The 26,989-nt window shown below is 45.6% G+C and overlaps 3 protein-coding genes across 30 annotated transcripts in view; 2 read left to right on the forward strand and 1 right to left on the reverse strand.

Annotated features, from left to right (window-relative positions):
• The window catches only part of Ttc39c (tetratricopeptide repeat domain 39C), a 119,297-nt gene extending 117,842 nt beyond the window's left edge, over positions 1-1,455 (forward strand). For 2 of the 4 annotated variants that reach the window (XM_063277592.1, XM_063277593.1), the window contains 2 exons: positions 394-432; positions 1,082-1,455. In XM_063277592.1, coding sequence (XP_063133662.1) covers positions 394-432; positions 1,082-1,171 — 129 coding nt within the window. In that variant the 3' untranslated portion in view covers positions 1,172-1,455. The remainder of the gene's footprint in view (positions 1-393; positions 433-1,081) is intronic. The other 2 variants (NM_001077231.1, NM_001415714.1) reach the window with 2 other exon arrangements.
• Positions 1,456-5,584: 4,129 nt separating this feature from the next.
• Positions 5,585-17,365, forward strand: Cabyr (calcium binding tyrosine phosphorylation regulated). Of its 8 annotated transcripts, XM_006254426.5 has the most exons (6): positions 5,585-5,707; positions 7,664-7,838; positions 7,927-7,980; positions 13,108-13,449; positions 16,208-16,810; positions 17,279-17,365. In XM_006254426.5, exons 2-5 carry the CDS (start codon positions 7,691-7,693, stop codon positions 16,804-16,806), a joined length of 1,143 nt encoding a protein of 380 aa, XP_006254488.1. In that variant the 5' UTR covers positions 5,585-5,707; positions 7,664-7,690; the 3' UTR covers positions 16,807-16,810; positions 17,279-17,365. The 8 variants fall into 8 exon arrangements, 5 of the variants coding, with proteins under 5 accessions (XP_006254488.1, XP_038953057.1, XP_063133664.1 ...); XR_001842032.3 differs by lacking the exon at positions 16,208-16,810 and having other exon boundaries at positions 13,108-14,213; XR_010059601.1 differs by lacking the exon at positions 17,279-17,365 and having other exon boundaries at positions 13,108-14,213; positions 16,208-16,346.
• Positions 17,366-17,528: 163 nt separating this feature from the next.
• Positions 17,529-26,989, reverse strand: part of Osbpl1a (oxysterol binding protein-like 1A) — a 204,778-nt gene continuing 195,317 nt past the window's right edge. For 17 of the 18 annotated variants that reach the window (XM_063277125.1, XM_063277127.1, XM_063277126.1 and 14 more), the window contains 7 exons: positions 24,664-24,771; positions 24,093-24,182; positions 23,760-23,886; positions 20,786-20,902; positions 20,201-20,324; positions 19,108-19,198; positions 17,529-18,556 (listed from right to left, as the gene is read on the reverse strand). In XM_063277125.1, coding sequence (XP_063133195.1) covers positions 18,454-18,556; positions 19,108-19,198; positions 20,201-20,324; positions 20,786-20,902; positions 23,760-23,886; positions 24,093-24,182; positions 24,664-24,771 — 760 coding nt within the window. In that variant the 3' untranslated portion in view covers positions 17,529-18,453. 18 annotated transcript variants of the gene reach the window in all.

Here is a 26,989-nt window from a genome sequence, read left to right on the forward strand (position 1 = left end):
GAAAATCTGTCTGGCCTCCAAGTCAAAGGCCATGGAGAAAAACTGTCTCAAACAATGGGTGGACAGACACCTCAGGACATCCCAGGTTATCCTCTGACCTCTACACACTACAGAGAATCGCCTCAAATGCATGCACACGCACGCACGCACGCACGCACACGTGAAGACATGAGTTAGCACAGTGGGCAGCAGAATGGTTTTAGTTATAGTCAGGATTCACTAGGGCCTGAAAACAGCTCAGATTCTCTAAGGAAGAGTTGTAACTACCACGCGTTTGGGTTGGGACTTCAGCTTGCATTCTTAATTGTAAGGGGATGATTAGTCCTCAGCTGTGTCCTCCACAAATGGACGTGCAGACATTGCTGGTAAGACAGTGCGTTCTTCTGTTCACAGACTGTAGCAAGAGGCAGAACGCTACTCCTTCAGGCAAAGGTAACTGCCCCCTCCCCGCCGCCTCCTCCTGGCTGCCCTCACCCCATTTACTGTACACCGGGGTGACGTCGGGGACATTTGCGAGTGTGGTTCCATGTGTTAATAATTCCGGAGAGAGGTGGTGGCTTAGCCACCACAGTGAGTACATGGCTTTGAAATGGCATCTCCAGGATGTGCACCACAGGCATGCCTGGTGCCTTCAAAGGCCAGAAGAAGGTGTCAGATGCCTGGAACCTTAAGAATGGCTGTAAGGTGCTTTATGGGTGCTGGGAATCGAACCTAGGTCCTCTGGAAGAGAAAACAGTGTTTCTAACTGCTGAGCCCTCTCACCAGCCCCTCCTATGGTTTTAAAGAACTTTCCCAGAGTAGCTTGCTTTGAACTCAATTTAAGACTAGTATTTCAAGAATAACCTGAGGGAATTTTTCCAAAGAGAATTTGTAATCCTACCTTATTCTCTCAAGAGGTGGGATTACAGTTTTATACACCCTGCCTGAGTATTGGGGAGGAAGAATATCAACTGGATGTGAAGCCCTGTAGGAGGTAGGGAGTTATGCAGTGGGTGTAAAATGGTGTATGTGTGTGAGCCTATGGCACCCTGGGGACAGGCTGAGCCAACAGTTCACAGTCATCTTTATCTGGTCCTTTCAGGAGGATTTTTCTGGCTACGACTTTGAAAACAGACTGCACGTCCGTGTCCATGCTGCTCTGGCCTCTCTAAGGGAACTGGTCCCTCAGTGATAAACTCCGAGAGACCCCTGTCCCCTCCACCCAGAGTCAGCACTGTGAAGGCAGAGGAGAAAGCTCTCTAGACCATCAGCTTTTCTTCTGGAGATCACCTGTGCCAGGGATGTGTCCTGGTGTCACTGGCATACTGAAGATTCCTCTTTTAGACGTGTAGTGCGGAGTAATAAAGATGACCAAATGATAACAAGAAGTGGCCTGGGAGGGGGTTAAGTGACCTTGTTCAAACACTTTAGTTTTGTGATTTATTATTTTTAAATAAAATCAAACTAACTATTCAACCCTGTGATCTTGTAGGAGCGCCTACATTAGGCATAGATCAGAGTGGGCTCAGTGAAGCTGTACCTGAGAAATTGGAAACAGTACCACACATAGCATGTCTCTTGTGTTTAGATAAAAATCAGAGTTTTCTAGTGTTTCACTTCATACTGGAAATACTCCTATGGCAATTGTGGAACAAACACTCTTGTCTGGGCATGTGGCCTGTGCCCGTGGTCTCAGCACACAGGAGGCAGAGGGCAGCAGGGTCTCTGAAGACGTTCTCATCCTCTTACGTGTGGTGAGTCTCAGGTACAGCAGTGGCAGCTGACGTGCTCTAGTTACTCATGTTTCGTGGGGTGATGACTAGAACGCAGACCTCAGGACCGTGAACTGAATACTGTTTTATATGAAACATGTAAATAACTAGAACACCATGCTTAACATATAAAGATCTAATGCTATGCAGCTCAAGTTTGTCCCCAGGAGCTGGGAGGTCAGGAAAGGGCTTGCCATGCAAGCGCAAGAGCCATGTTCCTGGTCTGGTGCCCATAAAAGAACAAAAAGTAGCCCAGCAGAAGTATCATCCTAGCGCCTGGGATGCAGAGGCAGGAGGAGCCCTTGAGCTCCCCTTCCCAAGTTCACTGGCAAGCTAAGTCTTAGTGAAACAGTGAGAGACCCTGCCTCAAAAGATAAGGTGGAGTGACTAAGGAAGACCGGACCCTGACCTCCAGTCTCTACACGCATACACACGTCACTCCTACGCACACATATACACACATCACTCCTACACACATCCTCCCCAGATTGTCTGTAAAGGTTCTCAAAAGGGAGGTTCTCAACACAGGAGCACAGAAGGTAAGTCCGCAAGCCCATGCCTGCCGCCAGTCCCGTCCAAAAACCAAAGTGGTAGTTGGTCAAATAGCTCTTTATTTTAGGAGTTCTGCTGTGAAAATTACCTGCTTCTCAGCCTTTAACACAGCAGTTCTCAACCTGTGGGTCACCACCCTTTGGGGTTGGGTCAATAAAAGACATCCTTCTTATCAGATACTTAACATTGCAATTCATAACAGCAGCAAAATTATGGCTAGGAAGTAGCAATGGAGTAATTTTTTGGTTGGGGGTCAGCATAACATGAACCGTTTGTTATCAAAGGGCTGCGGCACTAGGAAGGGTGAGAGCCACTGTGTAGTTCCATAAGTGTGGTTTGTACCTGAGACTTTTGGTGCCGACGGATCTGCAGGGTTGTATGTTGCCAGAATTTCACCACTCCCTCTCTCCTCAGGTCATGGACTATTGAAGAGAAATCACTGTTGTGGTTTAATCCTTCACTGCTGGGATTTACTGGTGATTCACTGCTGGGATTTACTGGTGGTTCATTGCTGGGATTTACTGGTGGTTGGCTGTACTTTGTGCTTAGTACTACATGGCTGTGGTTTTGAATAAACACCTTGGTCACTTTTAAGAACCTTGCCATGATTGGGCTGTCATCTTTAGGCTTCTACCTTTTAACCAAGCTTTCATTTAGAGTGTAATTTGTCTGCATAGCCTACTGTCTGAACCACGGGCGTGTGTGCTGTCAGCATGTTAATACTCAGGAAGTAAAGCAGGAGCTAGTCAGCTGGAATATTGTCTCACGTTATCTTCTTCTGTCACACTATCTTTAGTTTGATGTGAAAGGACGGTGTCCTACTTTGGTGTTTCGTATCCTTTAGTGGTGCAGTCCTTGCACAGGAGGCCTGGGCTCTGCAGCCCTACACGATTCAGTCTTGGACTGAGAAAGTTAAGGTGTCTTGGACTGAAGTTCCTCCTCCCTGCACTGTCTGCAACATTAACTGTCCCTTCCAAGTAGACCCCTGATGAAGTATTCTCACTGGCTTCCTGATGTGGATCATGTATAAAACACAGAAGATGACAACTGCGTTCTGTGGCTGAGTACATCTGAGAAGCTCGGGAGTTCTGAAAAACACTGGAACCTGGTAACTCGAGGAGAGAAGACTATCATCAATTTTAAACCCATGACTGCTACCACCATGTTCTCTTCTTGCTTCTGTCAGGATCACAGAACCTTCTGAGTCCTGAAGGTTTTACTTTAGTTATTCTTGTTTGAATTTTTAGTCTAAGCTATTACTCCATATTCAAAGGTTGCATAAAGTCTCTACTTTCAAATGCAGTATTTGTAGATTACTTTAAGGTTGCTCATATTTCTGCCACTGAGATTCCCAGTTTCAAACTGCTCTATGCTCTTGCTGTGGGCTCTTCCAGTGTGTAAATGTCAAATACATTCTGTATTGGGTTGTGCCTTTGATGAGAGAGATTTTATGTATGCCAAACACATTTGTATAATTTGGCAGACTTGAAGATGATGGCAAAGTAATATACTTTCTGGCTGTTTTTATCTTTATGAATTCAGTTAGGTATCTTTATTTTTTAATTTAAATTTATTTAGTCACTTTACCACCCAATATTGGTCCTTTCTCTTCTCCCATTACTCCCTTACGCAAGTCCTCACCCCACCATTCCACCTTCCCCTTCTCTTCTGAAATGGGGACGTCCCCTTGTGCATCCCCCCCCCCCAGGGGGGCTTATTTTAACACATGGAAGGTAAGATTTCTGGGTAAAGAATTATAACTTTCAAATGCCACCAGAAAATAAAATATTGTTAGAGATTTATAAACCAATTCATTACTCAGTTTAGACTTTATTTTTGCCCACTAAAATTCAACAAAAAAGCCCGAGTTTTAATACAGGCGTGTGTACCCGTGTGTGAGCACGCACGAACAAACACACACACACGCACAACAATGTTGTATAAACCTTTGTAGTTGATTTCCTTCTTAAGCAAATCACAGTAGCAAACACTCAAAATATGGCCTTTTCTCTGTGAAGACATATTTGTGCTGTTGTGTCTTGAAGTCTTGCTTACTGGGTGGGAGTAAAACAGCTCTTGCCACAAAGACAGTAGGAAGGTTTATTTGGAACCAAATATGAGTGACTATGTCCAGATTACATATAATTGCATATGCCACCATAGAAGTAGTTACAGGAACTTTTATCGTTACAACACAGAACCCAGTTACAAATCGGTTGCTTTGGTGGGGATAGCAGGTAAGTATCCCACAAACTGGTGGAATCTACAGGAGGTTTCAGTGCTGATGGCATGGTTAACATCTGTTGGAAAACGCCATGGCTGCTTTAATACGTTCCACATTTTCCCTGTCCTACACCCTAAAGGATGTTAAGTCACATAGAGGAGGGCAACAAAGAGCTAGTAAGGCGACTAAAGATAGCCTGAGAGTTTTGGCCTTTGATTTGCAGTACACTTCTCCAGTCAAGACTCTACTCCGTGAGCCGCAGAGACTGCAGCACAGCTTTCCGGAGAACTCCAGTCCAGAAAGGAAAACAAGTCTAGATCACTACAAGAAAATGTGGCAGAAGCTAGGGCTAGCAGGTGCAAAAAGACAAAAGGACAGTGGGGACAACAGGGTGAGAAGCTGGTTCAGAGCAGACGCAGTCCCCTTTGGACCTTGTGCAAGAGAATACCCAGGAGTACAGTGCATCCCGGTGATTCCAGCAAGTCCTGGATGGCTTGGGTATGAGATGGGGCTTGTTCCTAATTAAGGAGAAAAGCAGCTCCAGGATTGCTGCCCCTACAGGCAAGCTTTCTCAAGAGGAACAGCCCTAGGCTGTACCTAATTCCTTTTTGTAAAAAGACTCAAGAAGGTCAATAGGAGTTTGGGGCAGGGGGGAGGTCGGGAGGAGGTGTGTGCGTGGAGAGGGGCGGGCGCAGGCAGCGAGGTCAAGATTGCCAGCTATAAATGTAGTTTCTCTTCCTTACACACCAGGGTTTGTTTTGTTCCCTAAGGCAGGCCGTCTGGAATTCATCATATCCTTCTTCCTCAACTTCCTAAGGCTCGGTTTAGAGTCGAGCACCTCTGGGTCCTGTCTTCTGAGTCCATTCCCAAGAATGTTTGGCAGGCTCTGCCATTTGAGCTGCACCTACAACCACTGGTCAGGCTGCTGCCTTCGAAACGTCAGTCCCCTTTGAAGGAGGGGCGAAAGACAAAAAGCTCGGTTCTTGAGCTCTTCCCTCCCGGCCTTTGTCCTTTTCCGCTCTCTATTGGCTAGATCGGCTGAGGTCCCAGCAAGGGGGCGGGGCTCTGTGACGTACGCATGACGCGTGCAGGGGTATAAATAGTCGGCGGGCTGCGCGCTCTCACACAGGAGCCGCCGGCAAGGGGGCAAAGAGGAAGCTCTATCCAAGCCGGAGAGAAGGTGGGCCTAGCCTGGCGGAACTGCGCTGGCTGAGCCCCGGAAGGCGGCGTCCCGAAGGCCGCTCGGAGGGGAAGACAGTGGTCGGGTGGGAATCTGGCGTCCTCTGCCTACCGTGCCTGGAAGGCGCCTTCAATGGCCCCGTAGTCCCCACTGGCGTCCGGGGGCAGAAAGTGGCTGCGTCCCACCCGAGCTGTCAGAGGGGCACATTCCAGAGGGTGTGCCTTTCTAAAAAGCTCGCTCATAGCAAACTAAGCAACAAAGCTATCACTTTTGAACACCTCTGTCAGCTGGGTTGGTGCCATATGGATGCCACCAGCATTTCTCAAAGTTCTTAGGGACAGTCAGCATCCCTGGCTTTCAAGTGTTCCTAAACTGAAACCTGGTACTAGCACCATCCCTCTGCTGCTGCCCCGTTGGTAGCACTAATGAGCCAAGGAGAGGGCGCTATATATGTATGTGTATATATGTATGCATCTCACTGTCATTTAGCACGTGGGTGTGGTAAGCCTGCACTTCCCCCAAAAGAAGGCTTAATTCGGCAATGCACCAGATGAGTAAGGAATTAAACATCATAGTTTCAAAGGGTTTCCTTGGATCAATATTTTGGCCTAGCCTTTGGTAAGAAGGTGAAAGATGCTTTAAATAACCAACATTTTGCTGTGGCATATTGTGTTTTTATTAGACGCTGGCCCTTCATAGAGCTGCTATAACTAAACCATTCTGCTTAGCCCCGTGACACTTGCAAAGGTGTTAGGACCTGGTTCCTTGTCACAGTAGTCTGCTCTTCATAAGGAGCATTTGAAGGCTGTCAGTGTCTAGAACAGCCAACATTCCCTAAGGAACTGATATTTTTAATACTTCAAAGTCATTTAAGCACCTGTCTCCTATATGGTGGCTCCTTGGTAGCTCAGGACCCAATTTAATACCCATACTTAGTAAAGTGAAAGACTGCAGCACTGTGACTTTTCATTACTGAAGGGATTTTTTTTTTCCTTTTTTACCCATTTGCAAGCCTTCATAATGCTTCAGAGTGAACACACACACAGGTTAGGGCTGATTCCTGTAAGAGTTATAGGTCTAGGGGTGTCCAGTCTGCAGCCTGTGTCCCAGGACAGCTATAAACACAACCCAACGTGTTTGTGGATAATATAACCAAATGTCGAAGGTGAGACATCCCTAGTGGATTATGTAATACGCAGAGAACCAGCACTGGCAAGTGGATCTCTGTGAGTTCTCAGCCAGCTAGTCTATAAAGAATTCAGGCCAACGGAGTCTAAAGAAAAAAGTGAGCAAGGTAGGAGAAAAGGGGGAAACTAGAGAAGACCAGTTAAGGGTAATTTGACTACTTATTATGGGTACGGAAGAGTACCACAGATTTTCTGGTAGAAATCGTTTTGCAGCAGTGTACATTAGTGCCGTATGGACATTATTTGGAAATATATGTGCTTAACTTATCTTTCTGGAAATGGTAATTGGATTTTATATGCTTTATTTGGACATAAAACGTATTTAAAGCATTATGGTGATCCTGGCAAAGCTTTTCCTGCTATTTTAAAGTGCGTGTGTGTGCATGTGCTTGTATGTGAATGTGCATGCACGCACATGTGGAGGTTGTGGAAGCTCCAACTTCTGGAGTTCTCTCTGGCTACCTGTGGGATCCAGCCATTAAATTCAGGTTCTCAGGTCCGTGGGAGGCACTTGAGCCATGTCTGTGGCCCACCTACCCGCTTCTTAATGAATGCTAGATCACTCACTGGTCCAGAGTGAGCACGGATCGCTCACTGGTCCAGAGTGAGCACTTGGTAATGGGCTTCATTTTGGATGTTACCGGAGTGAATGCTTAAGAGATTAGAAGTAAAGCTAATAGTGTTGACAGGTTTGGTTTTAGAGACCCTAATTAAATAAGAAAACTCAATAAATCGAATTACAGTGTAAGACTTTGTTTCTCTTCATTAGAATTGAAATTATAGACATCCTGCCAAAATGATTTCTTCAAAGCCCAGACTTGTTGTACCCTATGGCCTCAAGACTCTGCTTGAGGGAGTTAGCAGAGCCATTCTCAAAACCAACCCAACCAACATCACCCAGTTTGCAGCCGTGTACTTTAAAGAACTCATTGTGTTTAGAGAAGGTCTGTATCGCTCTCCACTCTATGTCTGTTGCTCTGCAGCCATCTTACCTTGAAAACTCTTTTTGACCTCCTGCGCTTACTCCTTCAGGGAATTCGTCTCTGGATATAAAAGATCTGATTAAACAGTTTCACCAGATGAAAGGTAAGTACCACGGAGACCCCCGCTTCAGCAGCGTCATCACACCCTTGGCAGTAGCTATTGCACTGCGTCCTTGGTCACCACAGCAGCGTGTTGTGTGAAATGACCGTGCGGTGCTTTGCATTTTAACCAGGTAGGTTTTCGTTGTTGTTGTAAACAGCAGCATTTCCAGCTTAGAAGATTTTAAATCTTAGAAAGGGGAGAGGGTGGGGAGAACCACGCTGTAAAATCTAAAATGATAATTACCACACATTGGCTCAGGGACTCAGATTTAAAGTGGATCAAATCCCTGGTTTGCAGATTAGAGGTTTCTACTAATAGGTCATGAAAACATTCTAAAGTGTTTTTGTGACCCCTCAAAGTCTGACGTACCAGCATCTAGGCATTTCTGATTCAGAATACACAAGATGTATAAACTCTTTAATGAAGCAGAGCTGGGGTTTTTAAAGACATTTCAAAGAAAAAAATCGTTGTTCAAAAGAAACTGAGACACAGCCACATCACTCTGTCTTGCGAGCCCAGTCTACAAGAGTTTGTATGTGTTCAGCCATACTCCGTGCTATGAGTCTGTTTGAGTAGATGGCTTCGTGAGACAGTAGCTTCCTCCATACCTTAGGCAGTGGGACATAGAAGCAAACATATGCTTGGAGAAGCTGGTTTTCATTTATTGTAAAGTCTAAACCGAACTTGGCAGAGTAGCAACAAAAAGCTGAGCTGTATGAAAAGGCAGAATTGATACAATTGAAACGTTTAAAGGGGAGGATGTGACGGTAAAGAATGCATCTGAAAGAATGGTGAGGAAAAGCTTCTCACAGAATTTTGTGAAGAGGTAAACTGGCTGTGGCCACCGTGTGAGGCAGCTGAGTAGTCTTACCGCACTGGCTGACCAACAGTCTGGATGAGCAGGGGAAGAAAGGGAACGATGAGCCACATTTAAACTGTCATTTCAAAAGAGGTTTCTTTTTGAAGATGTGTGTGTCTGGGTGTTTTCTTGCACATATGTACTGATACACTTACATACAAACTCCACCTTCTGCCCAAGCCAGAAAAAGGTGCTGGTCCTGGGAACTGGACTTATGGGAAGTTGTGATCCACCATGCAGATGCTGGGAACTGAACCCACATCTTCTTCTAGAGCAATGAGGTCTCTTAGTCACAGAGCCATTTCTTCAGCACTTCATGATTTGAACCTTAGGCTTATTTAAATTGTAATTAAGCACACAGACATGTTTGTGCTGTGTGCATGTGCATGCTATAGTGTTTGCTATGATACACAAGTGTAGGTTAGAGGACAACTTTGAGGAGTCAGCTTTCTTTGTTCATGTGGGTCCTGGCTACTGGACTCAGGTTGCCATCAGGCTTGGTGATACTGTTACCTCAATTGTCCAAAACACATCATCAAAGATAATAGCAATTAGAAAAATTAGGGAGTTGGATCTAAGAAAATGCGTATGTCGTGATGGGTTGGCTCTGTTGTAAAAGACATGCAAAACAGGAAATAAAGATTAATATAGGAAACATGGAGATTTTGGAGGGGCAGGGAATGAGGTCTCTATAATTCTGGGTTATTGTACTGTCTAGTCTAGCTGCAACTGCAAATACTCAGTGTCATTATTAGCTACCTGTGATAAACAGTGGGGACTTGTCATATACGCCTAACCACATATTCATACCCAGTGAGAACATTACTCATTTTCTATCCATAATCCCAGTTCTTCAGTCAAGGTTGCTGTGTTTTTGTCTTCTAAAAGAAGAGCTGGATTTAAAAGTACTGAGTGTGAATGCTTATCCTGTGTGGTTTACCCCGTTTCGTATGGCAAGACAGTTTCTATGGTAGGAGGCAACTGCGTGGTAGCAGCCTGAGAGTAGCGTACTTACTGAAGACTTGACCCAGGAGCCATTTGAGCAGGTGGACTTTGGTCTATGCAGGTTAATGTTTCTCCATCTCAAAATTTTAAATGTAGATTAAGAGTTAAAAAAATTGCAGGCCAGCCATACTTTCGATGGAATTAAAGAGGAGGAGATGTGGTTGTTGATCTCTTCGAGTAGCTGCAGATATCAAGGAGGTAGGCATGGCATGCAGACAGTCCTGGTAGCAAGCTCACAGAAACAGACTGCCCTTTAGGGAGTAAGATAGCAATGGTCACTCCTGTTACTAGGGAGACTGTGAACAGTTATAATATGAAACTAGGGCCAGGACATGGCTGTCTGATGTGACCTTGGCTCTCTTGTCTTCCTCAAACGGCTTCTTATTAGACAGACTGTATCCCTCTATCTTGGTCCTCCTATAGACACCACCAGGCTCTGACATAGTAGAATATTTCCTCTCCTGAATGGTAGCTCCCCGTCTTCTGACTGGTTAATTCTCTGCTAGTCTTATGACAGGCGTGAGTAAATCTGGCCATGTGGTGGTTCAGTTTTCTACACACAAAAAATATCACTTTAAGAGCTGACATCCGCCTTTCATGGAATAGAACTTGCCTCATGTGAACCCCTAGTTTCAGTGGAGTGTGGCACCCATACTAACCCTACATACACACCCTACATACACTGCTGGTCGATCCCAGCCATAGAGGCTGTCTCCAGTCTTCACATCACTTGTAAGATATGAAAATGACCCGTTTGTGCAAGATGAAGTCAAGCCTTGATTTGTTCTTTCAGTCTCCTCAGCGTGTACAAGAGCTAGCTGCCATTCCCGCAGATCAGATGTGAGCACGTGTTTCATGAGTGATGAGTCGGTGAAGAGGTTTTCTTTGTTCCCAGGTTACTCCCAATGGTTGACTGATCTGCCTCGCTGGCAGTGCCACTGCTTGGTCCTAGTCTGTGCTGAATGAATGCATGGAGGCAGAAGCATTCTTTGTCTGTGTCATTTGCCTGTTGAAACGTCTTGTGGGATTATCCCTAGAAAGAAAACTTTCTGATAGGCATTGGAAACCTGCAATAGTTAATCATCTTGCCAATGACTTCCCAATTCCATGCACTCTTGGAAGAAGGAAAGAACAGGACATGAGAGCCAAGGGCCAGCGCTCTCATTCCCTGGAACTTAGTGTCTTTAGAATGACCATGGCTCCATTGCGGCCCTACGAGCACTGTCTGGCGTTAGGACAATCCTCTTCTTGGTGTGGTCTACCTCATCTCCATCTTTTCTTTGAGGCCTGCAGAAAAGTACTTGTCAGTCATTAAAGACTCAACACAAGAGTAACAACCAAGTCAGGCTTATTCAAACCTTCTTAGTATTTCTGAACTCTAAAGATTTTTTTAAAATTTATTATCATTTAAAATTGTTAAGTGGCTGAACATGCGTATGTGTGTGTGTGTGTATGTGTGTGTATGTGTGTGTATGTGTGTGTATGTGTGTGTGTTGTGTGTATGTGTGTGTGTATTGTGTGTGTGTGTGTGTGTGTGTGTGTGTGTGTATTCAGATGCCCAAAGGTATCTGTAGCTAGAGTTATAGGCAGTTTTGTGTCTGTGCACTGGGAACAGAACTTGGGTCCTCTGAAGAGGAAGCAGTCAGTGCTCTTAACTGCCGAGCCATATCTCCAGCCCTGAGATATCTCAATATCTTTATTCACATGATTATTAGGTTCTTATGCTTTTATACCTACAATAATTTTGCTTAAATTATCTCCCAGTGAATGCAAGTTTTGTGCACTGTCAACTCTGTCTTACTTGTAAGAGCAACACTCTGTCAAAAGTATTGGTGGACAAAATGTTAGATTCATACAGCTCAGGGGTAGAAACACTTCCTTAGCATTCCCAGATCTGAGATTAAATCCCTACCATGAGAGCGAGAAGATCAGGACAGGCGATCCCTCAAGAGATAATTAGAAAGGTGGGGTTAATGTTAAGAGCCATTTCTCAGTACATTTGGTGTGGCCATCTATGTCCAGAATCAGACAACTACTGCGGAAGAGGCACTGAAGGACACCTTCCTCTAGAAAGCAGCATGAACCTCTGAAAGCATTTCTGGTTTTGAAAGTAGGGTCTTAAGGCCCTATTGCTATAGCTGATTTGAATTCATGGCAGTCCTCCTGCCTCAGCCTCCCAAGTAGTAGGTTTCCTAGGCCTATGCTACCAACACGGTCTCCAAAACCTTTGCCCTGAAGTCAATACTTGTCAAAACTCACCTTCCCTGCAGACTATACTTCCCGAAAAGCCTAAGCAGGCATGAAAGCCCTGAATGAGGTGCAGCCAAGGCAATCAGGGAGGTGTGTGCACTGACCCTCAAAACAGGGTTTCCAGAACAGTCTGCAAGTCATCAGCTGCCTTGGGTTTTGTTCAGGCTCGAGCGTTGAGTGGCTACCCATTGGACCTAGGACTTTCTTTTTTCTTTTTATCTGGGTCAGTATGGTCCGCAAATGATGTCTTCTACCAGCCAGTTCACTGTTAAACTTTGCATACTGCTTTTCTTAAATGGAGGAATGTTTCTGTGCAGCTAAGATATCAGCTGAAAATTTGGAATAGTTTACTCCCCATGTTAATTTAGCTCATCCTTGGCTCACCTTGTGGTTTTGTGTGGGCATGTGCATGTAGAAACTGACAGTGGTCACACGCCACTTTATCTATTGAGGCAGGGTCTCTCGCTGAATCCAGAGCTTGCCAACTCCCACAAGCTAGTTCTCAGGGTCTTCCAGCTTCTCCAGTGCTGGGTGTCAGGTGACGTTCAGGTCGTCCTGCGAAGCTCTCACGTAGCCAGGTCCTCAAGCTTGCACAGTAAGAGCGCTATCTCCTGGGCTGTCTCCTCAGTGGCTTTGTTTTTGTTTTCTGGTGGAACTTCTGAACCACAGTTTTGCCATTATATGTTGGTCATTCATTTCTTTTTTTTTTTTTTTTTGGTTCTTTTTTTTTCGGAGCTGGGGACCGAACCCAGGGCCTTGCGCTTCCTAGGTAAGCGCTCTACCACTGAGCTAAATCCCCAGCCCCGGTCATTCATTTCTAATGAAATGAACATTCTAGGTGGATGAATATAAGCTGTTACAGGTTCATTAGCTATGCTAATTCTATGCTGATTCACACAGGTTGCACATAGATCCATGTATACTGGTATTTGAATGTTCTGCCTACCACACTGCTTTATTTAAAATATTTTAAGGAGTCCTTGCTGAGTGATTCACCTGTCTGTCACTTTTAGTAGAGAGATGGGCAGAAGGAGTGACGGTGGAGAAGAAAGAAGGTACCAAGGAACCCATAAAAACAACTACAATTTTCTGCGAACCTACGCGGATGGAAAAATCCACAGACACAGAGGAGGACAATGTGGCCGGACCACTGTTTAGCAACAAAACCACTCAGTTTCCATCAGTTCATGCAGAACTACAGCCTGAGGAGACATGTGAAGGAGCTTGGGGTCCTTCCGACAAACCAACTACTCCTAAGATGGCCACCCCGCCCTCCTCACCACCTCCCGCGCCTGTCTCTGCAGAGTACGCCTACGTCCCGGCTGACCCAGCTCAGTTTGCTGCTCAGATGTTAGGTAATGTTCCGCCTACTTATTCTGAAGTTTTAATGGTGGACGTGGCAACAAGTACGCCTGCTGTTTCCCAGGACGTACTGAGTGCAGAGTTTGCTGAAGAAGTCGTGGTGTCTGCTCCTCTGGTGTGTTCTGGAGAGAAGGTACAAGTGCAGGTTGTGAGCCAAACATCCGCGCAGGTAGTTGTGGGTCCTAATTCTAAGGCTGAACCACCAAAGGCTTCCTCAGCCCCCTTGCAGGGTGAACAAGAACCTCCTGCTTATGATGGAGCTCCTGACACTCAGGTCACATCAGCCTCTCGTATATCATCCATTTTTAACGATGTGCCTGTCAATGAAGGAGTTGTCTATGTTGAGCAGATACCGGGATACCTAGTTATCCCTTTTCCTGATCAAGTTGCTTGTCCTAAAGAAATTGAGCAGTCACCACCACGTAGTCCCAAACCTGTAGAACCCAAGACTAAAATATCTGTAGAGTCTCTGAAAATTGTACAGGTGGAGAATTCCCAACACAAGCCCTCAGTACACATGGAGGCAGGAGCTACAGTTCTGCTCTCTAACACTGCTTTAGAGGGTCAGCCCGAGGATGCAGAGGGCTTTCTCAAAGTAGCCTCTGAAACGGAGATCGTTATCATAAACCCTGATGATCCTGGCCAGGAGTAGTCAGGGGGGAACCCTGCACGCCATTCATCTGGTGACCCCTTCCCTCCTGCGCCAGAAATCCAACCAGATGGGGAAGCTGCGCCCGAACAGGTTTGACGGAGCCAGGTAAGAAAATTAGAAGCTTGCACTCGCGTACTGTTTCAGGTGACGTCTGCACCTCGTGTCCGTCCACCCAGCTCTGCTCCTGCCAGCTGACCAAAGTCCATGCTCAGGGTCTTAAATGCCAAACCTACCTAAAGGCTTTGTTCTACTTAAAATTTTACTATTATGGAAATCACATAGCGTTGTCAAAACTCGATTCATTGTGCACATTGTAAACATGGGAATCTATTAGACTTTTAATGCCTGTTTACAAAATGGTTATGGGATGTCACTGTGAGGCTGTTCGTGGAGGAAAAGTTGACACTGAACACTGCGTTTACTTGGGCTGTGGCATTTAAACATGAAAGAAATGGTGGTGTGGCTGACTGCTTTCGCACTGAGTCAGGAGAACTGTGCAATCAGGCTTGGCTGCTGGCTCGAATGCTGCTTCCTACTTTGGACCTTCCTGCAGCTGAGGGAGCAGCGCTGTAGTTGGATGGAGAGAGGACGGATCAGACACAGAGCTTCTGTGTCACAGGAAAGCAGCGGAAATAATGGCCGCCCCCGTGAAAACGACCGTGGCTGCAGTTCACACACTTGCTCCTTTATTCATTTACCTCAGACTCACTGAAGACAAGCTGTTTCTTTGGCTGCTTAACCTCCAGCTGATTTTCCTCTTGACACAGGAGTTATAATTACCTTCTCCATCTTATTATGGCATTTGGCCTGCCTACCCCTCTGCCTAGCTGGACGCTGCAGTGGCCCTACCTTCTCTCCTTGGTGTCTGAAGGGACATGCATCAAAGAAGCCGCCCATTCCTGTTGTAGAAGCTCTCCACTCTGACTCAAACTAGAATAAATGACGAATACTACCAAAGCAGGTGCTTAGCAATCAAATTCTGACTGGCAGTGTGACAGACTCAGTGCAGCTGGAATGGCAGGGGCCGCACAGAGCCCTGTGGCTGGCATCATGGGGCTGAGCCGCACTTCCGGCCAACTCACTGTTTTCAGGCACTTAGCTGTTACTGGGGGACAGCTCTCCTTAATACTGTGGACAAGTTACCAAGAAAGCTCAGATTGGCAGCCTAGACTCTCCTATTTGGAGAGACTGGCGATTTGGATTGTAGTTTTAGTAAGCTCAATTGACAGTCTCATTTAATCTGTGCATAGTAAAATTTTCTGTGAAGAGAGGGAAGGCTGCACCAGAAAAGGCCTAGAATTCAAAACACGAACCGGGCATATGTGAGTCCCTGTCTTTGGCAAGCCACTCTTAGCACTACAGATGCCCTTGCTATGAGGTAATGGTTGGCCTTTCTAGCCTTCTGTATGAAAATGTCCACCAGCTTTTTGCTGTCTTCTGAGGTATATGGTGGTGTCTAGCTCTGGCTAAAAGGAGTGCTCTCTGGGATTCTGACTCCTAGATGAGGTAACAGTTTGGAGATGGGAGATGATGGTGCCTGTCGAAAGATGGAATCTAATGTCTAGGTTGGGAGAGAAATGCTGTGCTGATGTACTAACATGAGTTTTTAAAGGCTTCACGTGGTTGATTATTTTTTGGTAAAGTAGGAAGTTTTGTTGACTTTCTTCTGAGTGCCACACGGAAGCCACATCTAATGTCTAAGATTCTGGTTAGCATGGTGGTAATCCTAGCTCTTGGAAGACTGAGACAGGAAGACTGCCAAGAGTTCAAGGCCAGCCTGGGCTCACAGTGATACTGTGTCTCAAGGAACCAAAACAGTATTAAGAGTCTGGAAACAGCAACCTAGAGCACAGTTGCTTCTTTAGCAGCAACTCAACCGTCCCTGCCACTGCTGTCAACCCCTTTCCAACTGTTCTGAGCCGTCGGCTCCTTCACATTACCAGGCACAATTTCCACGTCCTCTCTATAACATGCTTTATGGCACATACTACTACAACTGCTTATTCATATGCTTAAAAAAAAGATTTAAAAAGACATGACTGTGCATAGTGCCTGATACAGAGACCAAACCGTTAATGCCTGCAATTTTTTTTTTATAGCACTAGCAACAAGCGAAGCAGGACAACCACCACCATATTCTAATATGTGGACACTTTATTGTCTAACTGATATGAATCAACAAAGTCGCCCATCACCGCCACCTGCACCTGGGCCTTTTCCCCAAGCAACCCTGTATTTACCTAATCCTAAGGAGCCACAGTTTCTGCAGAACCCACCGAAAGTCACTTCTCCAACTTATGTGATGATGGATGACAGCAAGAAGACCAATGCCCCACCTTTTATATTAGTAGGCTCAAATGTTCAGGAAGCGCAGGACTGGAGCCCTCTTCCTGGACATGCTGTTGTGTCCCAGTCAGATGCCTTGAAGAGATACGCGGCAGTGCAAGTGCCCATTGCCGTTCCTGCAGACCAGACATTCCAGAGGCCTGCCCCAAACCCCCAGAATGCTAGTCCTCCTACAAGTGGACAAGATGGCCCCAGACCGCAAAGCCCAGTCTTTCTTTCTGTTGCTTTCCCAGTAGAAGATGTAGCTAAAAAGAGTTCAGGATCTGGTGACAAACGTACTCCCTTTGGAAGTTACGGTATTGCTGGCGAAATTACTGTGACTACTGCCCATGTCCGCAGAGCAGAACCTTAAAAGAGTAGGTAACCCTTCCTACTGTGACATGTGGGCTGTGACACACTTGAGCCTTCAGCACTTAGAGCTTGGGTATTCATACGCTTGAGAAAACACGGGGACACTGACATGTATGTGCTTGGACAGACACCTTTGAGTACATGGTAGATTCTAAAAGAATAAAAGAGGATAATTTTAAAGAAATAGGGAGCAACCAAGATGAGATACGACAGCTCATTTTTTACTCCCATCAGTGTAGACAGTGGGGTGAGTAAAGCGTGAGCCTCAGCGAAAAGATAAGCACTTTGCAGCCATTGTGATCCTGGGGGGCTAAGAGGGAGGCAGTATTTCAATGACATGGCCATGATCTTAATCACAACAACCTTGTGTTGTCAAGAGGTGGCCTCAGTAGGAAATGCTAGAATATTTTTGATTAGTAACACCAAGCATGTAGACCAGATATTTAAACAGTTCAATGTCTCTTCATTAACAGATGCTGAAAATGATGCTGTTTGATTCAGCATTCAAGGTGGAGTTTGTCACCGTGTGAACTGTATCAATAAACTTCCTGCAAGCATAAGACTTTGCTGCTGTTTTAGTAACTTCACACGTATGCATTGTCCAGCTCAAATAACAAGGACTACTTCACGCTATGTATAATCTCTCTCTCTCTCTGAATACCTTCGATTAAGGAAAATGTTAGGTTACAATATCATCTGAAATTCTGAAAGCATTCACACCTCTTTTTTGATATTCTAAAGCCTTTATTTAGCATCATAACACTTGTTAACTCCAAGACAATTAACATAACTTACTGGAAGCTCCCTAAGGCCCTTTAGGGCAAGTACGTCAGTCGGGTTAGGTTACTATGAGATCACCCCAATTAATGGGGAAAAGCTACTGTACAGCAGGTCTCCAGTACCTTGCAAACTCAGAATGCACAAGGCCTTCTCTTACCTATAATACATGAGTGCAGCTTAATTTCTCTGTGGCATTTGCCACTGGAAGTTGAGGCTAAAGGTTTGTCATTAGATAGTGATATTGATTAAAATCTATTTTAGGGCATTTTTGTGATTTTATGTTTGAACTGAAAAAGTCTAATGACTGATCACAAATGTGAACGTAAATCCAGAGTGCTAAGAGAAGTAAATACCTGCTCTGGTTTAGAATTTTCGGATCAGGAATTCTGCCCCCACTCTAGGAGGTGGGAAAGTAAAACCAAGAGGATTAATTCCCCAAAAGGCCATCTTACCAATTTAGTTTTTGTAAAATAATCTCTACATTTGAGCACATAACATTGTACAGAAGAATTCTAAACATTTCAAAGTTACACCTAAAATACTCAAGCGTTATAAGATAAAAATATTCAAAATAGCTTGATTTTTGGATCACTATAGAATCCCACAGAGCTGATTATTCTAGGTTTCCATCTCCAGCAATGTGGGGACAGAAACAGCACCCCAACAGCTTCTCCCCTCCCATGAGCAGTGCTCTGAGTGAGCGACTGTGAGGCACTGATGCCTCCTTCCCTCTCAGGCCATCCCCAGTGACCATATGCCTTGCCTTATTGGGTGAAATGCAGATTATAGAGGAGTAGGAACCAAGGGAAAACATTTAAAAACTTAAGCTTAAGACTTAGATTAGCAAACACCTGGACTTCTCTGCACTTTAATAAATATCAGGCAAATTGAAGTAGTTTCTGTCCCAGTAGCTGCCAGAATAAATCCAGTCCTGTGCTCCACTGTAGGGGTTAGGGCCTTGATGAAACCACCTGTCCAATGAAAAAGGACCAAGTTAGGAGAGCAATGACTCAAAAACCACAAGCTATTTAAGTACTTGGCTCCGCGTGTCATGGATTTCCTGAGAGAACACATATGTTCCCAAAGGGGACATATCTTTAGACAGAAGTAGTACAGTCCACAGCAGTTAGCAATGAGTGGGTCTGTCCCATGTGTGGCTACCCATGAGAGGCAGTCTGTGATGCTGTCAACAGTGCGTCGGTGACTGGAGGGGTCACAGGTACTACTCCCAAGAGCCCCATCTGACAGGCCAGCTGAGTGTCAGAGCACTTACACAGTTGCTGGTTGCCCAAATCGGCACTGGCAAACAGGTTTCAGTTCAAAGGCTATGATTTTCTTCATCTCCACATACAACCCAATGAATCCAGTCTGAATTTTACTGGGTATCAATTTAGATTCTTGGGCTACGTCTAGCTTTTAACATTTTAACCTGTCCTAATTATGAAATGATCTACCTGAGTTATTTCCCTGTCACGTATACACAGCAGCCTACTCGTTGGAGCCCACTGAACAGAGTACACACCTTGTCTTCCAGTCCTCTTCTGACTTGGACCTGTTTTTGCGGGCTGCTCTTTGTTTTTCCTCGAGTCGTTTTTTTTCTTCACTAGCTTGATCTAAAATAAGGTCAATGACAAATACATTCTTATGCAGGACATGCCAGGCATGGCACTAGAAACTAACTACAGACAACACTGGTGCACACTAGTGCAGACTGGGGGCAGTTTAAAATCCTAGCTATTTGGAAATTGAGGCAGGAAGTCGTAAGTTCAAGGCCAGTGTGGGCAACTTAGTAGGACCCTTTAAAAATAAAAAGGGCTAGAGAGCTACCCCAATAGTAAGTATTTACCCAGCATGTGAAACCCCAGGATCATCTCCCAGTACCAACTAACTTAATTAGACAGAAATTCACACAGACTGTAGTCATAGGAGGTGCTGGTATCTGACACTGTCAGGTTTTTTTTTTTTTTTTTTTTAACAGACACATTGAGAATTCATTCATGCAGACAATGATCTTTTATCAAACAGCACCCAGATACCTCTGCATTTACAAAAAACAATATGCTTACTGTTAGGGCTACAAATGCAGGCTAAAATGCTTCAATAAAAACTGAGTAGAAAAACTAAATACAAGAGAGATTACTGAAAATTCCCTTCTGCCCATTCATAAGTAGTTCAAACAACTAAACAAAACACTTTTGCTCTATCCCTCTGTAGAGAACTACTCTCAATGAGAAATTTAGGCCCGATACCACACACACTATAGGAGGAGGTCGGCACTGTCCAAGGCTGTTCTGTGCTCTCTGAGGCTAGACTGGAGCCATGGCCTTTCACATTTTAAGATTCGATGTGTTACTGAAGATGAAGCCATCCTCTTCTATGAGGTTCATGATGTGAACTTTCAAATGCATAGTGAAGTCTGCAGACTACAGTTTAAAGTTGCCCAGTGTCCTCTGAGGGACCCATGTCCAGCCATGTGCAGAGGAGTTAACATGGGGAGCACCACCCATGAATCTGAGCTTACAGAAGGGAGGTCGCTGCTTCCCAAACAGGATTTTAACAGATAACCCTCTAAGAGCCTGAGATTCCGGTGCTGTGCCTGCCGGCGGTCCTCTCACCTATCTCTCCGTTCTCCATGGCTCTGATGTCAGGCCGCAGCCTGCAGTCAGTCTTGGGAATCACGGTCTCCATCTCCTTGTCTACCTCATTCAAGACCATGGCAAAGCTGGTAAAATTATACATCTGAAACACAGCCAAGAACCAAGTTAGCACCTACCTGATGAGGGAGAAAGCCCAAGGAGAGCTCATCTGAGCAACACCTCCCATGGCAGCCTTTCTCAGAGGACATGACTGAAGGCCTCCGTCCACGTCTGCAGCCTCCCGTGGACACTCAGCTCACAGCAGAGCTCACAGGGTAGTAAACTAACATCCATTCTGTTTCCCTCACTAAAATCACATTCTGCTTGGTCTGGAGGATCTACACTGATCAACTACCTGCACCAGTCTGCTTAACAAGGGCTTGTCTCACCCCCAGGTCTCTGTTAGAGACCCTTAGTGAAGCTCTGTCCAGCACACATTCCGCCCACAGAGAGCCCTCTGCATAGGGAGGGAATGTGAAGTATGGAGGCGGCAGGGGACAGCTGAAAGGCTCTGCTGCCTGTGGTAGAGCCATAAGCAAACTGCATTTAGCAGGCTGGGCTCACCTGAGCAGAGTTGGGAGGCCGCGGGGCTATCCGCCACAGGAGCGCACTGCCAGGAATAACAAATACGCTCTCAGAGTCCGGCACTGGCATTTCGTCAGACTCCTCAGATGCGCTTGCCTAGAAAGCAAGGTTTTAAATATTCAACTGTGTGTTCTGATGACTAAGCAAGGTCTCAGAGCATACACAGAATGGCTGAGGCTCCTTGTCCAAAAAGCAGTTTTCCAAAAGGTCAGAGAGATTGAGGCTTGTGTAGGCACACAGCCCAGGATGGCGGAAGATCTGAAGGACTTAGACTGCATGAGCCCCAGGGTGTTCCTGGGGCAGCACTTGCTGTCAGTTACCTCACCGTTTCTTCAGTTAGCAGAAAGCATCCCAGGCCTCCAAAGGAACACGTAATCAGCAAGGCAGCTCACGCCTCCAGTTACTTGAGGGGTCCTGGGGCCACAGCAATAAGGAGTTAAACCACCAAGCACAAGCTCCTGAAGCAGACGTGAATGAGAGGACAGCCCTGGGTGCAGGCTGCGGAGGTCACAGGCTGCGCATGCAAACCCCAGTGGAGCTAGAGACAGAGCAGGGCTGCGGGGGTCTCTACTTGTCCCCCTGAATGACATGTGCTGCGTGTTTTGGACACTAACCTTATCCCATTCCCTGAGTCTGTGTTCAAGTCCTTGTTGCCACTGTCTTTCTTTGCTATAGTGTTTTACAGTTTTAAAGCTTCCAGTCTTTGGGGGTTGGGGTGGGAATGAAAGGTCAAGATTTTATTGGCTTCATACAAAACTCAGCTTAGAACTGGATCACTTGGCCCTTTTTCTTCTTGTCGCTTCCCAGTTCAAAATGCTTGCATCTCTTAAACACAAAAGGAATATTTACTGAGAAGTTCAAAATGCTCAGAGTTGGGGTGCAGAGTGCTACAGGAAAAGCCTGACAACCTGAGAGCTACACACTAAAGGCCAGGAACACATTTAAACAGGAGAATGAGAAGCCAATGCATGGCCACATGTGAGAACAAAAGTTTACACACTGAGCTAACTGACTTCATCAATGACACAGAGCCAGCAGGCTTCCTCAACACTGCAGACATAAAGGAGCTCTCACAAAAATAGTAGGTGAAAAAGGAACCCAGTGGTTTCCTCTGTCTCCTTCCCCATGGACAGCAGCTCTGCTACTCGCTGTATACTTGGCCTTTGCTGAAGCTATTAGCATCATAACAGAAAACGAGTCAGCGCTTCAGAAGCTGCAGTGAAATCTCAACCTGAGGTACTGAACCGCAGCTTCCGGTTGGCCTCTGGCTGAGGCGCCATGTGGACAGTCAGTGGGACAACAGCAAGGTGCCTTGAGGCCATGCTGGGCCCAGGACATGGGAGCCTTCAGGAACAGCAGCAGCGGGCAGGAGGGAACTGTACCCATGGCAGGAGAAAGGGGACCAGGGTGGAAGCTTGAGAGGAAGCCTGCTTTTATATAAAGGACGGAACATAAGAGTATTTTCTAGAATCTGGCCAGAGTCCTTTGCTGTCCACACTCTATGAGAGGTTTGGTGACAGGTGTACTGAGGAAGTGGCGTTTACCAAGTCCCTTCTCTCAGTGCTGCTGCAGCCATGCAGTGTGAGACCTCCTACCTCATCCCACTAAGGGTTCCTGCAGAGGACGTGGGTTCACCTTAAGGAGGAGGCACAGGCAGGCAGGAACACTCACAGCTGAGGGAAGCATATCAAAGCTGTGCACTCCAGACAAAATGCACAGGCCCAAGGTTAACTCCTAATATACAAAGTCAGATAAATAAATGTGCCATCTACCCCTGAGGAAATCAGGAGCTTCTTGAACCTCCTCATTTCTAAAAATGAATGGAGAGACGAGCGGACAGTGACAGTGTCACGACCAGTCTGTGACAAGTTCGATGCTCTAGGTTACACACACGGAAGTGGAAGGAGGAAGGGCAAGAACAGGAACTAGGAAGAAAAGACGGTGATGAGGCAGAAAATACGACATATACTTGCTATATGGGTGTGGAAACACCACAAGAAAACCTACCATTCTGTATGATAGCTAAAGGAACTTTCTTAAGAAGAAACAAACACAAATGAGCCCAGCTTAGTGACTTGGTAGCTCTGAGTCTGGGGACTGAGAGTCTGCATGCTGAGTGAGTGATCAGACAGTGCCTGGCTGGCAGACAGGGCATACTTGGAGCAAAAAGGACTTTACCTGAGAGCATGGAGTGTTCTGAGACCTTCACAAAGACCAGCAAAGAACTCCACTCATCTAGCACAGGGGTGTTACTAGAATGCCCATTTTAGAGGTGACATCAGAGGCTGAGGGCTGGGAATGATTTGAGCTTGCACTGCTCACAGATGACAGAGGTGGTTTCTAACCCACAGACCCTGCTTCTCCTGGCTGGGCTCCAAACAAGCGCCTCCTGTCCCCACAGATACAATCTCTCTTTAGCTCTCAGTAACTGACTGAGGAAGGAGATACAGGCCTGCAGAATGTCCAAGCAGGCCTGTGGCAGGCAGGCAGGCAGGCAGCTTGTGCTTGCCTGGGACTGGGACAACGATACTTTGTCAACAGCCATGCCCAGTGTGAAGAGAACAGGGTAGGGCAGCCTCAACTGTGGGGCTGAGTCAGTGAGTTGGGGATAGACAGGAAGATAGGTAATGTTTACAGACATGAGAAAAGCTTACCTGTGAGGACCATTTCCACCTCTAACACACCAAAACAGGGGGGAAACCTACTCCTATGCTATTGAGACAGGCACCGACTTTCCCAGGTGACACCAATCACATGGGCACGCCACACACATGAGACACTGCCACAACCACCGGAAGCTCAAGCCTGGTACTCTCCACTCAGGACAGAGATCTCTTCATTCAAAAGATGCAGTGAGAAGAACTCCTGTGTTAGCAGCGCTGACCCCAACGGCCGCAGAGACAGTCTGTCCACGTGCAGGAACCAGTGACTACATCACTGGCAGTGTCCTCACCTGTTTGCTGTTCTTCTTCTCTTCTGTGTTTTTCTTATCGTTTTTTTTGTAAGCGTCAAAAGTGGCAGGGTCTACACTGTACAAGCACTCGGTCCACTTCCCGTAGAGAGCACAGAGTTTCTTTTTGCTATCAAGAGAAACTGTCGTTTAGTTGCCAGTTAAGCCTGTTGTGCGTAGTAAAGTGTTACTGTATCTTTACATGTACGACCTTTAAAGAGAGTTTTTCTCTGTAGAAGACTGCACTGTTACTAGAATGCCAGTCTATCAGGCCGCACACCTGAACACCCACATCTAAATAAGCACACACAACCAAAGCTAAAAAAGGAAACGTACCTTTTATCTTGTATGTAGCCTTCAACTTTGTGTAATTCCTTGCCAAAAAGACCACATGGCTTAAAATTCAACACACACTTGTCCCCAGTCCTACAAAGGAAGGTAAGTTCCCATGACCACGCAATGCTGAGAACAGTAAGAGGATGGCTTTCTGGTGGCTGCCACTGTTTGCAGATGTTCCTGACCCATGAGTCCTCAAGGGCTTCCCACCCCTCCCCTCCATCAGCACTACCCAACAAGGACAAGCTCAGAAGCGTTCACAGCAATGAGTAACACCATCTGAAACTAACTTTCAGAAGACCTTTTTGCTTCTCCTACTTTACTCACCCAAAGTCAATGCCAAGGGAGCACAATGGAAGCTGGCTGAATGGAAGGCAGCCCTGGGGAGACCTAGGGTCCACCGAGTCTGTGCTACATACTAGGCAGGAATTATCTGCTGCCAGCAGGAATTATCCATGAGATCATTATTGTACTCTCTCAGGAGTTTCCTGTGTTCCCTGTTCTGACACTCCTGCCATGCGGTAAGGCCTTTAGATGAGGAGAACACGTGAAGAGCCAGACAGTGCCTTACTTGTGGTTTATGATTTCCACATTGCCATACTGTTCGATCCAGAGTTTGCCCACGATGATGTTATGCACACAGCAGGTGGGGTTTGTCCATGTGTATGCTTCGTTGTGTCTAAAAAACAACCCCAAACCTAGATTAGTAGTTGAGAGTCATTTTGTCTAAAAAAATGAGTTTAAGTGTCGTTTGCTGCACAATGGGTTTAATCCCATGTGAAAGGAGGGTGTGGTGATGCCATCTGTAACCACAGCAATGAAAGTCTCCAGAAAGGCGGATTCCAGGGCTTGCTGGTCCCCGTCAGTGAGAGGCACTGTCTCAAGAAATAGGTAGACAGCACTACACGAAGACCCAGTGCCAACTTTTGGCCTCTGTGCCCTCACCCAAACACACAGGCACATGCACATGCATATTCTCTCTCTCTCTCTCTCTCTCTCTCTCTCTCTCTCTCTCTCTCTCTCTCACACACACACACACACACACACACACATACACACACACACACAGACAACACTGACATTAACTCATTGTAAATAAGCATTACCTTCCCTTTTTTATTGTTTTAAAATCAAACTACATGTAAGTTGAACATCTCTAATTCAAAAATTCAACCTCCAAAACATTTGCACACTTACATAAAACTCAAACAAAACAAAACAAAACCTTTGATTTCCAAGCATTCTGAACTTTTCAGATGGTATTTCTTTCAACTGGTAAAATTTACACAGCCATTCCAAAATCCAAAGGCTCCTAAATATGGAATAGTTGTCTTCCCAAGCTTTTCTGAAAAGAAATATTCAACCTGTGTTCTTCCACAGTTTGGTGCAATATGAATGGTAAATGGAGAGGTAGAAAATCAAGGTGAAGCTCCACGTGGCATTTTCCAGAAAAGGCACCACCCAGTTTACCCACAAGACAGCTAACCAATTCAAAACCCAAAACCTGTAACAGTACATATCACTTAATTTGAAAACAAAAACTTTTGGGGGCTTTGTTGAGCTATATAATTATTTCAGGGGTCTTTATATATTCTGGACATCAACCCTTTATTGGGTATATGATTTCTAATAGTCTATAGTTTATCTTTCATTCATTAAATAGTATAATTCAGAGAGAGCTTTAAATTTAATCGAGTCTTTAAACCAGTCTTTGGTGTATTGTACTTTCTGTACTGTGTTTGTGAAAGAGAGTTCTACCTAAAATTCAAAAGGTTTTCTGTTTTCTTCCAAAGTTTTATAGTTTACCTTTCTTAGTCCATGATCCACACTGACCATGCCTCCCTCTGTGGAGCCCATATCCCGACTCTCTTCCCCACTCCACTGATGCAGCAGCAGCAAGCGGTAAACCCGGTCACCTCTGAGCATCTCTTACTTCTTTTGCTCCTTTTCAAAATGTCAGTAGTTTTAGTTCTGCCTCATTTGCTTTTCCAAAGTTTAGAATCTCCTCCTTTGTGCCTACAGGGCTTAATAAATAGTTCAAAAGCACTTGATAAAACTGAGTAAGGACCAGAGATTGCATCCTAGCACCCGTAGAAATGCCAGGAGGGAACAGCCTTCCCGCTATCTTACTATGCAGGAGGCAGAGACCACGACCCCAAGGGTGAGCTGACTGACTAGATTAGCTAAATCAGTGAGTAGAGTGACCAAGGAAGATAACTGATGTCAGCCTTTGGCCTCCACATACGTGCACTTGAACACATGTGAACAGGAAAACACACACACACACACACACACACACACACACAACTTCCCCTCCCTGCCTTTGCTCTATTACATAGAGACTCCCTGTAGGTAAGAGGGGAGAGTCAGGATTGAACCTGGACTTATTCTCCATCACGCTATCTCAGCATCCAGCCCCTATATCTTTCCCCAACTCAAGGCTGAGCCTGCCCTGGTCACTGTATTTCCCTTGCTGGTTTTTTAGCACTAATATGCCACCAAATATCTCCATTTCTTTGTTGGAATACCCTTCTGTTCATGTGAGTGTTCATATTTATTGCCAGCAACAACAGTGACAAGTACTTCTAACTAATGCAAACTTTGTATAGTGCCTGGGTCGTCTTGGGGTTAGAGGCTGTTCACTGCGAGGCTTTCACTGTGAGCTTTGAGGTGGGTTTTTTTTCCGTTTTTCCTTTTTTCCCAGTTTCTTAGTAAAGCCAAATAGTCTTAATTATACTCCTGATACTTGAGTTTTAAGAGATTGCTATTCTCTTTAAATCTGGAGAATGCTGACTTCAGTTTTGAGTGGAGGCAATTAACAAAAGCCCAGGCCACAAGCCTGACCCTCCTCCTGTGTGCTTCGATTCTGGTATCACTACAATCTTCAAAGCCTTTGT

This window comes from Rattus norvegicus, chromosome 18, assembly GCF_036323735.1.
Source record: "Rattus norvegicus strain BN/NHsdMcwi chromosome 18, GRCr8, whole genome shotgun sequence".
Classification (NCBI taxonomy): Eukaryota; Metazoa; Chordata; class Mammalia; order Rodentia; family Muridae; genus Rattus; species Rattus norvegicus.

What these genes read in the sequence shown, in the direction of transcription:
- Cabyr (NM_001143893.2), top strand. Translation starts at nt 7,691, where the DNA reads ATGATTTCTTCAAAGCCCAGACTTGTTGTACCCTATGGCCTCAAGACT. An exon ending in ACTCATTGTGTTTAGAGAAG is followed by an intron (nt 7,839 to 7,926) that starts GTCTGTATCGCT and finishes TTACTCCTTCAG; the next exon opens with GGAATTCGTCTCTGGATATA. An exon ending in ACAGTTTCACCAGATGAAAG is followed by an intron (nt 7,981 to 13,107) that starts GTAAGTACCACG and finishes TGTCACTTTTAG; the next exon opens with TAGAGAGATGGGCAGAAGGA.